This window comes from Vidua chalybeata, chromosome 29 (genome assembly GCF_026979565.1).
Source record: "Vidua chalybeata isolate OUT-0048 chromosome 29, bVidCha1 merged haplotype, whole genome shotgun sequence".
NCBI classification, from domain to species: Eukaryota; Metazoa; Chordata; class Aves; order Passeriformes; family Viduidae; genus Vidua; species Vidua chalybeata.
The window spans coordinates 1520692-1533009 of record NC_071558.1 but is presented as its reverse complement, the minus strand read 5'-3'; the positions used below and the strand labels follow the sequence as shown (position 1 = coordinate 1533009).

Here is a 12318-nt window from a genome sequence, read left to right as displayed (position 1 = left end):
CATCCCTGGAATCCCCTGGAGCATTTGTATCTGGAAATCCTGAAACCTCAGTGGTGGCATTCTCTTCTGGAAACAACTTCTCCCAGTCCATGTATCCAATGGTGCTTGTCTGGATGTGGAGAAAAAGAAATAACCTAGTATGTCACAGCATAGGATTAACTCCTGTGCAGAGAGATCCCTCCTTGGGATGGCTTTGATGGTATTTAATTGAGAAAACAAGGAATTTCTCACTGTTTCTGTGCAATCTGGAGAAAAAATCCCAACTCAAACCGTTCCATGATTGCTGTTCATGGACACTCTACTCAAACTCACTTGACTTGTTCTGTGGTCTTAAAATAGGCAGGTTTAATCCATTTATTTTTCCTGGTGGCAGAGATTTGGGTGAGGAAAACCTGTTTTTTAGGGGAATACCAAGAGGAACCCAGCTCACCTCGTATGAATCAAACTCGTACACGTACGTGGCGGGGGTTGCCGTGATGTTGTCATAGTAATAATCTTCTGTGGAAGAATAGTAATTGCCTGGAATGGAAACAGCTCCAGGTGAGGTGGCACTATGGGAATTGGGTTGTGACCACCCAGCTTTTCCCCCTCAGCAGCCAGTGTAACTCAAATTCATCTGGACAACAATCCCTTCCCAGCCCTGGTTATCCCAACTCGCTCCTGTGGCTTGTGGAAAATGGTAAAAATGCTTTTTAAAAATGGCATTTCTCACTTAAATGAGCCATGTAGTCATATAAATCCTGTGCGATCTCCTCCATGTCATCTTCGAGCTCCGCCTTCCCTGAAAGCAAAGGAACAACACACGGATCACCATGAGGAGCCTCGGGTCAAGCCGTGGGCGCCGGGGCATGGGAGATTTCATTGATTTATTGGTGCTTTGGGCAAAACCCCTTTCCTGTGGGACTGATGGATTTCCAACCTGACCCATCATTAGATCCCAGCTAAAAGTGTGGGAGGTCAGACCAGAGCTGGGATTTTCCTTCATTTGTGGGTGTGGATGTGGCAGAAGTGAGAGATGGAGCCTCTGGCTGTGCTCCTGCACCCCAGACCCAGAGCTGGGCTGGATCTGTCCTGGGATGAGCCTCTCATCCAGGATCCAGCTGCTCCAATGCCTTTGGCTGCCAAGGGCTCACAAGGGACCCTCATGTTTCCTTAGGGCTGAGCCACTATAAATAAATTCTGACCCATGTGACATTGTCACAGTTGGAGCAAGTGGCTCATTCCCTATTCCAAACATGAGGTCCTGTGTGTTTTCTTGGGTTGTGGGAGGATTTTTTAAAGCAAATTTATTGTGAATATTAATGTTCTCATAGTCACAGATTCATACACCAAGATACTCATGAGAATGGAAGATATGGAATAATAAGATATTTTTATAGTTTGATACTCATTTATAGTCACAAATAAGATAATTATAGTATTGTCATTATAAGTGACACCATGAATAGCTGGAATGATGCTGTCAGTCATGCTGTAGCTCCAGGTCCCCCTCCAAACCCTCCCACTTTTTCCTCTCATATCCCTGACTTTCTCAGCACTGGCAAAGCCTGGCGGGGAAGCCCAAGTCCCAGAATTCTCATTAGGGAATTCTCTGAAAACAATGACTAAGGCTGAAGATTCCAGGGTGGGATCAGGGCTCTGCAGGAGGGACGCAGCGCAGCCTCGCCCGTCACGGTGTCGAACACCTCGACCTGTCCCACTCCCACCCTGAGCTTTTGGGGGGATTTGGATTGAAATTGGGACCTGCCCCCCATCCCCGCTCCTTCCCACGCTCGTCCTTTGGCAATGCTCCAGCAGCGTTGAGCTCTGGGGCACCTTTATCCCCTGCACGGAGCTTTCCCAGAAAGTCACTCCAACCTGGCTCTTGTTTACATGGAGTCACTAAGAATAACAGGGCAACCTTGTCCTGAAAAAAGCCTCCAGCTGGGAATCCTCTCGCCTGATGTTTCATGTTTGAATTTGTTCCTTCGGTGAAGAGAAAGGGGAAGAGAGAGGGAGGCTCCTGGGCATGGCAGAGCTGCAGTTTCCAGTTCCCCTCAGCCGGTGCTGCTCTGTATCTCACTTTCCCAGAGATGGGACAATATCGTGCTCATCCTTAAGCAGCTCCAGATTGGGGTTTTCCTCCCTCAATACCCCTGATTCCACTCTTCCCCATCTCAAACGGCCCACGTAACTCTCAGGAAATCCTGTTGGGGTTTTTTCTCTGTGTCTCCTAATAGCTCCCAGCTGGAGTTTGCAAATGATTTGAACACAATGCGGGAAACGTTCGCTATCCCACTGTTCTCTAAGCACAGGCTTTATGGAACTTTCAGTAATTTACATCATGTATTCCCGGTGGTTTTTTTCCCCTGCAGCCCCCTTTCTCCAAGAAAATCCCCCCAAGATCTTTCAGCCTCCAGACTCCCCCCCTGCCGCAACTGCCCCGCGGCATCCCAGGAGTGCGGGAACAATCAGAGCAGCGAGCTACAATCAAATTGCCCTTAGAAAACCCAGGAAAACGCGGGGAATGTATTTACCCGGCAAGGACTGAAGGACCAGGAGCACCGCGATGCAGAAATTCATCGTCCTCCGTTGGGTGTCGGCTGCCGGAGCGGCGCCGCTCCTTCTCCGCGGGGCTTTGCCGAGCTTTCCCCGCGAAAGCAGGAAATGACTCGGGGGGGGGTTGAGCCGAGCAACCTCCTCGGTAGCGTGGGAGGGAGCCCGGGTTGTGCCCGGGACTGGAGCAGTGCCGGGCTGAGCGTGTCCCGTGCGGTGTCCGCGCCGCCGCTCCGGCGGTGGAAGTTTCCCGTTGCAGAGGCGTTTCGGACGGCTGAATTGCAAATCTCGGGAAGTTTTCCCCCCGGGAGGGTTAGTGCCGCTGGATGAGTTCTCATATGGAGGGAGGATGGTTTTGATTATGTTCTAAAGGAGCAAAGCGGAGCTATAAATAGCAAATTCTCCAGGGAGAGAAGGCAGAGATGCTGACTGGGAGCCAGAGTCCGTCCCGACTTCCCGTAAAATCTTGGGGGATTTTTTTTGTCTTGGCTTCATTTCCCCTTCCCGTGCCTCAGTTTCTTCATCAGGAGGAAGAAACATGAATGGTCATGGATTTATTTTATTTTATAGTGGGTAAAAACACTCTGGGGAGAAGGCAATAGCAGAGCTCCGGCGAGGAGCCGGCGGGATCCAGGTGGGAATGGGTGCAGACCAGAGGAGGAAGGAGAAGGGGAAGAAAAAGAGGCAGAGGTGACTCACGTGCTGTAAAATCAATATTTTGGTGACTCTTGAAGATGAAGGTTAGAAAACCAGCAAAGAGCAGGGTGAGTCTTGCATAGTACGGGAGGAACTCTCTTTTGGGGTGGAGGGCCATGGAATCACGGAAGGGGTTGGGAGTGACCTCAAAGCTCATGTCACCTCTTGTTGATTTTAAACCAAAGATTTCTGTAGATTTTAAGGATTCTAATCAATTGTAAGCCAAAATTCCCCAAAGCAGACTTTTTTTCCTACCAAGAGTGGACCCAACTGAAGAATTTTTCCAGTGCATCCCACAGTTGGTTCCCAGCCTCTCTGGGGTTCTCTGTGCTTTGCAGAAGGAGCTTCTCCCATCTGTAGGGAGATGTTTGGCAAAGGGTTAAGTGCCCAGGAATGCCGGGCAGGAAGTGAATCTCTTCAAATCCTCCCCTCCACAAGACCCTCCTCTCCCTCCTCCACAAGAATAACATCGAAACTCAAAAATCCCAACCCAAGCAGAAATCTGAACTTGTTGTGAAGAATCCCAGCAGGGCTGGGGCCAGCGGCTCAGCCAGGAGGCCCTGGGGAAGCAGGAAAGGGTTAAAATATCCTGGGATTAAAGGAATGGGGAGGAAAAGGGGCGAGGAAGATCCCTGAGGATGGTTATGGCTTATCAGATGAGTGGGTGGGGTTGAATGGACAAACCCTTGATGTGGGAGTCAGAATTCAGTGGGATTTGCTGGCTCAGGGCTGGGAATGACTCCAGAACTGGGTGTGATGGTGTAAGACTTGCAAAAATTGGGAAAACTCGGAGAATCCATTAAGGGAAAGGGACCTGGAGAAAATGTGCCCTAAGGTGCTAAAGGGGGAAACAGCTGCTCTTCCCTAGCTGTGACCAGCTGGAACTTCCCAGCAGCATCCTGCATCCCAGGTGCAGACCTCGAATTGTGTTTCTGGATGGAAAAGGAAACTGTTCTATTTTCCTTCTTTTTTTTTTTTTTTCCTCTTTTTTTTTTCTTCTTTTTGCCTTTTTTCTTACTGATTCTTCACATCTGGCCACACGGAGCAAACCCATTGCAGCCACAGAAAGGGTGCAAGGGCTTTTCCACCTCCCATCCCAAGACCTTACTTCCTATTCCCCAAATCCCCATTTTGCTTTATATTTCAACTTTTATGTCTTCATTTTTTAATTATTAATTTTTTTCCCCCCCCAAAATCCAACAAAATCTGCCACAACAATAGAGCAACGAGGGAGGGACACCTTTCCTGAGGGAAAACTCAACACGTGAGCCAAAACAGAGGGGAAAAGGAAGGAAAAGGAGAAAAAAGGAAGGAAGAAGGATTCTTGCTGTGCTGAGGGGGCTGCATCCCAGGGATGCTCTGGGCATCCAGAGCCTGGTGCTGTGCTGGGGGGAAGTCCAAGGAAGAAGGTGCAGCTGAAGTCATCAGTGCTCAGATGTGCTTCGTCATTTCCCAGCTTTAATAGGCGGAAGTGAAATAAGGAGGGAAATTAATCCAAGGCAGGCAGTAACTCCAATTCTTCCCTGAACAATGCCTCGTGCCCAGGAGATGGCATTCGCAGGATTCCTGCGGAAGAGGCTGGAGGGGACATTGTTTGGAGTTTTCCTTGCAGGAGACGTGAAGATGGATGAAAAATCTTCATGGCACCAGTGGCCAGCACTCCCTGTGGCACTATCAGTCCAGAGGGAGGGGCTTTGGAGCCGTCCAGGCTGTTCTTGCTGGCTAATGGAATTTTTTAGTCTAAATAAAGTTTTCCTGCTCTTCCCTGCTCCTCTGTAAATAGCAGCAGCGTTGGGGGTTGGGGACAGAATCGGAATTGGAGATGTGAGGGGCTTGGAATAGAGAAAAAATGCCGGTTTAAAGAGTAATTCCAAGAGGAGAGGAGAGGAGAGGAGAGGAGAGGAGAGGAGAGGAGAGGAGAGGAGAGGAGAGGAGAGGAGAGGAGAGGAGAGGAGAGGAGAGGAGAGGAGAGGAGAGGAGAGGAGAGGAGAGGAGAGGAGAGGAGAGGAGAGGAGAGGAGAGGAGAGGAGAGGAGAGGAGAGAAGAGGAGAGAAGAGAAGAGAAGAGAAGAGAAGAGAAGAGAAGAGAAGAGAAGAGAAGAGAAGAGAAGAGAGAGAAGAGAAGAGAAGAGAAGAGAAGAGAAGAGAAGAGAAGAGAAGAGAAGAGAAGAGAAGAGAAGAGAAGAGAAGAGAAGAGAGAAGAGATCCTGCACACAGGTGCCCCTGCAGCCAGGTGACCCTGCAGACAGGTGGTGTGGGGCACAGGCCGTGTCAGGTGTCCCCGCTCTGTCCCGGCTCTGTCCCCGCTCTGTCCCCACTGTCCCCGCTGTGTCCCCGCTGTGTCCCCGCTCTGTCCCCGCTCTGTCCCCGCGGTGTCCCCGCTCTGTCCCCGCTCTGTCCCGGCTCTGTCCCCGCTGTGTCCCGGCTCTGTCCCCGCTCTGTCCCCGCTGTGTCCCCGCTGTGTCCCGGCTCTGTCCCCGCTCTGTCCCGGCTCTGTCCCCGCTCTGTCCCCGCTGTGTCCCCGCTCTGTCCCGGCTGTGTCCCCGCTCTGTCCCCGCTCTGTCCCCGCTCTGTCCCGGCTCTGTCCCGGCTCTGTCCCCGCTCTGTCCCGGCTCTGTCCCCGCTGTGTCCCGGCTCTGTCCCCGCTCTGTCCCCGCTCTGTCCCCGCTCTGTCCCCGCTCTGTCCCGGCTCTGTCCCCGCTCTGTCCCCGCTCTGTCCCCGCTCTGTCCCGGCTCTGTCCCGGCTCTGTCCCCGCTCTGTCCCCGCTCTGTCCCGGCTCTGTCCCCGCTCTGTCCCCGCTCTGTCCCCGCTCTGTCCCCGCTCTGTCCCGGCTCTGTCCCCCCCGTCCCGGGACTGGTCCTACCCCCCCATGGCAGGTCCTCCGGGCCGGCAGGGGGCGCTGGCCGCGGCCGCCATGGGCGCCGCCGTGCCCCTGGGCTGCGCCGCGATCGCGCTCGGGCCCGCGGCCGCGCTCGTGCTGCTCACGGTGGCGGCGGAGCCGCTGCTCGTCATCGTGCTGGTGGCGGGGTGAGCGGGGCCGGCCCGGCGGGGGGCTGAGGGGGTGCTCGGGGGTGCTCTGTGGCGGTTCTGGGGGACACCGGGAGCTGCTGGCGGCGTGAGGAGCCCTGAGGCGAGGGGGCAGCTCCACTGAGAGCAGCGCTGCGGCCGCTGCGGGTCCCGAGCGGTGCCCGGTGCCGGTGCCCGCGGCGCCACCCGGCTGTCCCGTTTGTCCCCAGGGCGTTTGTCTGGCTGCTGTCGCTGCTCGCGGCCTCGCTGCTCTGGGCAGTGTCGGTGCGGCTCAGCGGGCGGGAGGACGCGGCGCTGCTGCTGCTCGGAGCCGCCGCCGCCGTGCTGCTGCAGGAGCTCTGCAGGTTCGCCTGCTTCAAAATGCTCAAGTAAGAGCCCGCCCGGGCGCCCGGGGAGCTGTGCCGGTGGCTGGGGTGTCCCGGGGCTTGGGGAAGGCAGAGCAGATGTTGGGGCTCCGTGTCCAGAGGAACCCCACGAAGTCCCTTCCTTGTTAAACGCCGGGAGCGAGCGGAGCCGTCTCCTCTCGCCGCGGCTCTCCCTTCCCCTCTCCCGTGGGATGCGGCTCACGCTCTCTCTCTCTGGCGGGGCAGGAAGGCGGATGAAGGGCTGGCGACCCTCAGCAAGGATGGGCGGTCCCCGATCTCCCTGCGGCAGATGGCTTACGGTGAGCGCAGCCCGGGGTGCTGCATTCAACTCTCCTGCCCTTCCCCGAGCCCACCGAGCCCGGGGCCGCGGAGGCTCCCGTGACCCCGGCTCCCCCACAGTGTCTGGGCTCTCCTTTGGCATCATCAGTGGCGTCTTCTCCATCACCAACACCCTGGCAGACTCTGCGGGGCCGGGCACCGTCGGCATCCACGGGGACTCCCCGTACTACTTCATCACCTCTGGTGAGGCCAGGGCCGTGGCATGGAGGAGGAGGAGGAGGAGGAGGAAGGCTCTGGCTCTGAGGCTCTGTGTCTCTCCCCACAGCCTTCCTCACCATGGCCCTGGTACTGCTCCACACCTTTTGGGGCATCATCTTCTTCGACGCCTGCGAGCGGCGCCGCGCCGGGGGCCTGGGGCTGGTAGTGGGCAGCCACCTGCTCACCTCAGGGCTGGTGAGTCCTGGGGGGCACCAGAACCCCCCACCCACTCCCCCTCACTCCCTGCCTGGGGCCATGGGGCGAGTTACACCCCCGGGCACACCCAGCCTCTTGGGGTGCCCGGGCTGGAGGAGGTCAGTGAAGGATTTGGGGGCATACAGCTCAGCAGGGGTTTGAGCTGGGTTTCCACAGGGCTGGGCGCTCCTTTTGCTGCCCTTGGAGGGCTCAGGAAGGTGTGACCTGCCTCTCTGTGTCCCCAGACCTTCCTGAACCCGTGGTACGAGGCCAGCCTGGGCCCCATCTTCATCCTCACGCTCTGCACTGGCCTCTGGGCCTTCAGCACCGCTGGCGGCTCCTTCCGCAACGTCCTCAAGTGCCTCTCCTGTAAGGGGGGTGGGTGTCACTTTTGGGGGCTGGGGGAGGTCAGAGCTGCTGGGATGGGGGTGGATGAGTCTTGTTGAATGGGGGCCACGTTCTGGGGGCTTCCACAAACCCCCAAACCACCCCCACCTTCATAAACGCCCCTTTTCCCCCAGGTAAGCAGGAGCCTGAGGGCCAGGCCATGCTCTACTCGGCGCTGCAGGTGCCTCCTGAGGGGTGAGGGAGCCATGGCCCCACAGCTGGACACTCCTGCCAAAGCCTTCAGCCCTCCTGCTCCGGGGGAATTTGTGTCTGCCCAGTTCCTGGGGGCCTTTGGGGTCTCACTGGTGCTCCTGGGGACTTTGGGGTCTGACCACCACCCTCTTCCCTTTGTTCCCAGATTCTGTTGACACCTTTCCCTCAGCTTGAGGCTCTGGGGAACGCCAAGGTGGGCCAGATGCCCTGGGGGAAGTCCAGGCCTGGGGAAGTCAAGGCAGGACCCCCCCATTTCCTTGTGTTTGTCGCTCTGGGGGGGGGTCCCTACCGCTGGTGCAGCCACTGGTGCTGGGGGTGATGCTCTGGGGGTGGGGGGCACCGGGACTGGGATGCTCTGCCCTTCTGACCCCTGTTCAGCTCCCAGGAGGGTTGGAGGTGCAGCGGGGAGTCAATTATTTTTTTGATGAAGAGTAAAACCATTTTACAAAAGCACGGGACACTGTGGCTGCTGGGGAGAAGAGGAGGAGGGAGAGGGGTCACTCCCCCCACTGTGCTCTGCTCCAGCCCTGGGGGGCACCCGGGACACGCTGGTTTCTTGGCGGTGACGGGATCCAGCCCCAAAGCCCCTCAAAGGCGCCCGTTCCCACCCCACAAAGAGCCACCAGGAGGGGGAAAGGGCTTTATTTGCAGCGGGGCTATGGGTGGGGGGCTGGGGGATGGCGTGGGGCGGCCCCTCCCAGCCTGGGGGTCAGCGGGAGTGTCCTGTGTCCATGGGCGAGCGCCGGGAGGAAGCCTTGAACACCACGTCCTGTGCCTGCGCCCGCCTCGCGCTGCCGGGGCAGAAACACGGGTGAGGGGGGGGGGGTCTCTGCACGGAGCTCGGGGCCCCCCAGCTGTGGGGGTCCCTCTGGGGCGTGTGGGGGGGGGGGTCTCACCGCATCCGTTTGGCCCCAAAGTGGACGGCGAGGGAGAGGCCGACGCAGCCGGCGACAGCGCCGAAGATGATGGCGATGAGCTCACCTGCGTGACGCCCGGGGGTGGTCAGGGGGGTCCAGGGGTGACCCCCCCCCAGCCCGGCCTCCCGGCCTGGCCCTACCTGTGGAATATCCCTGTGGCTCTGCAAGGGAAAGGCCGCGGTCAGGGCCAGCGCCTTGTGCCCAGCCGGGGCTCCAGGAGCCACGCGAGGGGTGCAGGGGACCCTTCCCACCCCTCCGCTCACCCCTGGGGAAGGACGAGAGCACCGGGCGCTGGTTCAGCTCCTGCGGGGCCCGGAAATTGTCCACCAGGAGCTGGGGCTCCTCCGGCTCGCCCTCCTCCGTGGAGTAAAGGCTTCCCTGGAGCTGCTCCAGCTGGAGGGGGAAGGGGGCAGCACTGGGGGGTGCGCTCGCCAAACGCGGGGGGCTCCCCGCAGAGCGGGTCCTACCTGGGCCCGGCTGATGCGGACGGGCTGCGGGAAGAGGGTCCAGAGGACGCTCTGGAAGCAGGGCGGCGTGGTCAGGGACCCGTTGTAGCGGTAGTAGCGCTCCAGGTGCGCGGGCAGCAGGTCCCGGATGCTGAAGGAGGGGATGGCCACCGTCTGCCCTGCGGGGGCGAGCAGTTTGGGGCGTGCTGGGAGGGGGATTTGCGGTTCCGCCCTCCCTCTCCTCACCTGCGTAGCGGATGCTGCCGAGATGCCTCAGGATGTTGTCATAGGCGGGGTGGGGGTCATCTCCCACCTGGGCGAGCGAGGGGGGTCAGTGAGGGAAGCGCGGGTGGGTGGGTGGGTGGGGGTCGTGGGTGTGGGGTCCGTACCTCCAGGAGGACGCCGAGCACGGCCAGCCCGCCCGGGTGCTGCTGCGCCGCGCTGGCGTCGGCGAAACGCTCGGCATCGAAGTGCACCACGTGCATCTGCGGCACGGCGGGGACCCCCTGAGCCCCCCGCCCTGCCACCCCAACCCCTGCCCCGGCTCCCATCCCGCAGTGCCCAGACCTGCTCCCACTCCCGTTTCCCACCCTTTTCTTCCGCACCCCATCCCCTCCCTGCACTCATTTCACATCCCCGGATCCACTTCCCTCACCAGGACCCCTTTTCCATTCCCTGCAGCAAATTCCTGCAGTGCAAACCCATTTTCCACGCTGTTTCCCACACTGACGCCCCTCCCCACAACCATTTCCCACACAATTCCCATGCCATTCCCTGACCCCAAACGTGTTCCCCTCCTCCTTTCCCACCCCATTTCCCGCCCCCAGACCCATTTTTGGCGCCGGCCCCCAGCGCCCCCGGTACCTCAGCGGGGGCTCGGTGCCCGTCCAGCAGGTGCTCAGCGCCAGCGGCGTGGCCGGGCCGGCCCCAGTGGAAGTGGAGCTGAAGGGCAGCGAAGGTGCGCGGCAGCCCCCGGAGCCGCAGGGACGGTGGCAGCGCCAGCACGGCTGTGGAACACGGGGTCAGCGGGGCTGGGACACCGGGCACCGCCCGCTTCTCCCCGCGGCGCTCACCGGTGTGGCCGTTGTTGGCGAGGGTCAGCCGGGCGCTCTCGGGGCGCTCGTAGCCCTCGGGCCGCAGCGGCGGCAGGGACGGGTCCGGCTGCGCCCGCGCTGTCGCGATGTCGATGGGTGACTGCGCCCGGCCCCCGCACTCCGGGTGTCCCTCGTGCCAGTGCTGCTGCCCGTGGGGACCTGGGGGGGACCAGACCCCAGGTGGGACCCCCCCCCTCACCTCACCCCAGGGGCTGCTTCACCCAACGGGGGCCCCGTGACCCAAAACGCCCTCGGTGCCCCCCAAACCGGGACACGGGTGACATTCCCAAGGGCCTCGTTAATCTGCTGGGGACATTTTTTCCAGCCGGGAGAGCGGGGACAAAGGCGAGCCCGCGGGGCCGGGGGGGCACCCATGGGTCCCCTGGGCCCGGCAGGACGGGGCTTAGCGGGATTTGGCCGGGGCCGGATCCTAATTGGATTTGGCAGCAGGAGCCTTATGTAAAGGAGCACAAAGGGACCATTGGAGCGAGGGGGGCAAGGGGGGGCAGGAGGGGAAAGTGGGGGGCTGCACCCATCCACCCCCGCCTGTCTTAGGGGACCCAGGTGGGTGCCCATTTGGGGGGACCCAGATGTGTAAGGGGGAGCAAGGGGGGGCTGTGATCTGCCCAGCTCCTTCCCATTTGGGGGACCCAGATCAAGGGGGGGGGGGGGCTGTCACCCATCCACCTCCCCACCTTCCGGGGAGACCCGTGCGAGCCCCTCAGCTCACGGAGGTTTCGGGGGGTGGGAATAAATCGGGGGGTCCCTGCGTGGGGCCCCACTCACCCTCGTACGTCCAGTGGGGACCTGTTGGGGAGAGCGGAGGCATTGGGGTGGGGGCTCGGCTGAGCCCCCTGGCCCGACATGGGGGCACCTGAGGGGGGCTGGGGCTGCACCCCAGAGTGGGATCTGCCAGGGGCACCTCGGGGGGACTCACCAGCGGGCAGGGCAGGGGCCAGGCCCCCCAGGAGCAGCAGCACACTCAGCATGGCGGGGGGCAAGGGGGGCTGGGTGCCACCGGCCCGGCCCTAAATACCCACCCGGGGGGACGGGCCCCCCCGGGGGGACGGGGAGGGCTGGAGGGGCCATGCCCGGGGTGTGGGGAGGGTGGAGAGGGGGCTGCGAGCTCTGGACTTTGTGGGGTGAGGGGCTTGTAGGACTGGAGTTTGCGGGGTGAGGGGCTGGTAGGACTGGGGTTTGCGGGGTGAGGGGCTGGTAGGACTGGGGTTTGCGGGGTGAGGGGCTGGTAGGACTGGGGTTTGTGGGGCCCTGGGGGGCTCTGAGGGTTTGGGGGTCCTGAGGGGAGCCCCTGGGCCTTGTGGAGGGTGGGGGGGAGGGGTCTTGGGGTCACCCCGAGCCTCCTGTGGGGAGAGCCGCGCTGGGGGCTCTGGTCCTGGGAGGGATTTTGGGGGGGAATATTGGGGGGGGATTTGGGGGGAGCCCCGGGCAGACCCTGCACGCGCTCCCCGGCCCCGCCCCTCTCCGGGAAGCCCCGCCCAGCGGGCGTTCCCCCACGCGCGTGCAGCGCGTGACGTCACACGGGGGCTCCCCGCCCCCACGTGGGGGCCCACGCGCCGCCCCGCCCCGGTTATGTAACGGCGGGGGGGCGTGGCCGCGCCGCCCATTGGCCGAGACGCGCCGCCGGGACCGCCGCCCATTGGCTGAGGGCAGGGGGGCGGCGCCGGCGGGGCGGGAGCGCGGCCCGGGACCCGCCAGGGGGCGCTGCCCGGCGCCGCGTGCCCCGAATCGCCGCGCACGGGGGCGTGGCCAGAGCCCCGCCCTCCGGCCAATCAGCGCCGGGCGGCGGAAACGAGCCAACGGGAGAGGAGGGGCGGGGCCTCCCTGGGCGCAGTGGCCAATGGGAGCGGGGCGGGGCGGGGCCCGGCCGGAGGCACGTGCGGCCGCG

General features: G+C 61.1%; 2 protein-coding genes across 4 annotated transcripts; one reads left to right on the top strand and one right to left on the bottom strand.

Annotated features, from left to right (window-relative positions):
- The first annotated feature begins 5501 nt into the window (after positions 1–5501).
- On the top strand, positions 5502–8401 carry APH1A (aph-1 homolog A, gamma-secretase subunit). Of its 2 annotated transcripts, XM_053966832.1 has the most exons (7): positions 5509–6258; positions 6468–6626; positions 6849–6922; positions 7023–7145; positions 7228–7355; positions 7601–7724; positions 7877–8031. In XM_053966832.1, the coding sequence occupies exons 1-7, from the start codon at positions 6101–6103 to the stop codon at positions 7939–7941; spliced, it is 831 nt and encodes a 276-aa protein (XP_053822807.1). In that variant the 5' UTR covers positions 5509–6100; the 3' UTR covers positions 7942–8031. The 2 variants fall into 2 exon arrangements, with proteins under 2 accessions (XP_053822806.1, XP_053822807.1); XM_053966831.1 differs by lacking the exon at positions 7601–7724 and having other exon boundaries at positions 5502–6258; positions 7877–8401.
- Positions 8402–8581: 180 nt separating this feature from the next.
- On the bottom strand, positions 8582–12036 carry CA14 (carbonic anhydrase 14). Of its 2 annotated transcripts, XM_053967117.1 has the most exons (11): positions 11350–12034; positions 11199–11219; positions 10392–10571; positions 10183–10325; positions 9708–9803; positions 9565–9631; positions 9340–9497; positions 9136–9265; positions 9013–9033; positions 8852–8936; positions 8582–8746 (listed from the first exon to the last, which is right to left on the bottom strand). In XM_053967117.1, the coding sequence occupies exons 1-11, from the start codon at positions 11399–11401 to the stop codon at positions 8665–8667; spliced, it is 1035 nt and encodes a 344-aa protein (XP_053823092.1). In that variant the 5' UTR covers positions 11402–12034; the 3' UTR covers positions 8582–8664. The 2 variants fall into 2 exon arrangements, with proteins under 2 accessions (XP_053823092.1, XP_053823093.1); XM_053967118.1 differs by lacking the exon at positions 8582–8746 and having other exon boundaries at positions 8850–8936; positions 9340–9492; positions 11350–12036.
- Positions 12037–12318: the final 282 nt, after the last annotated feature.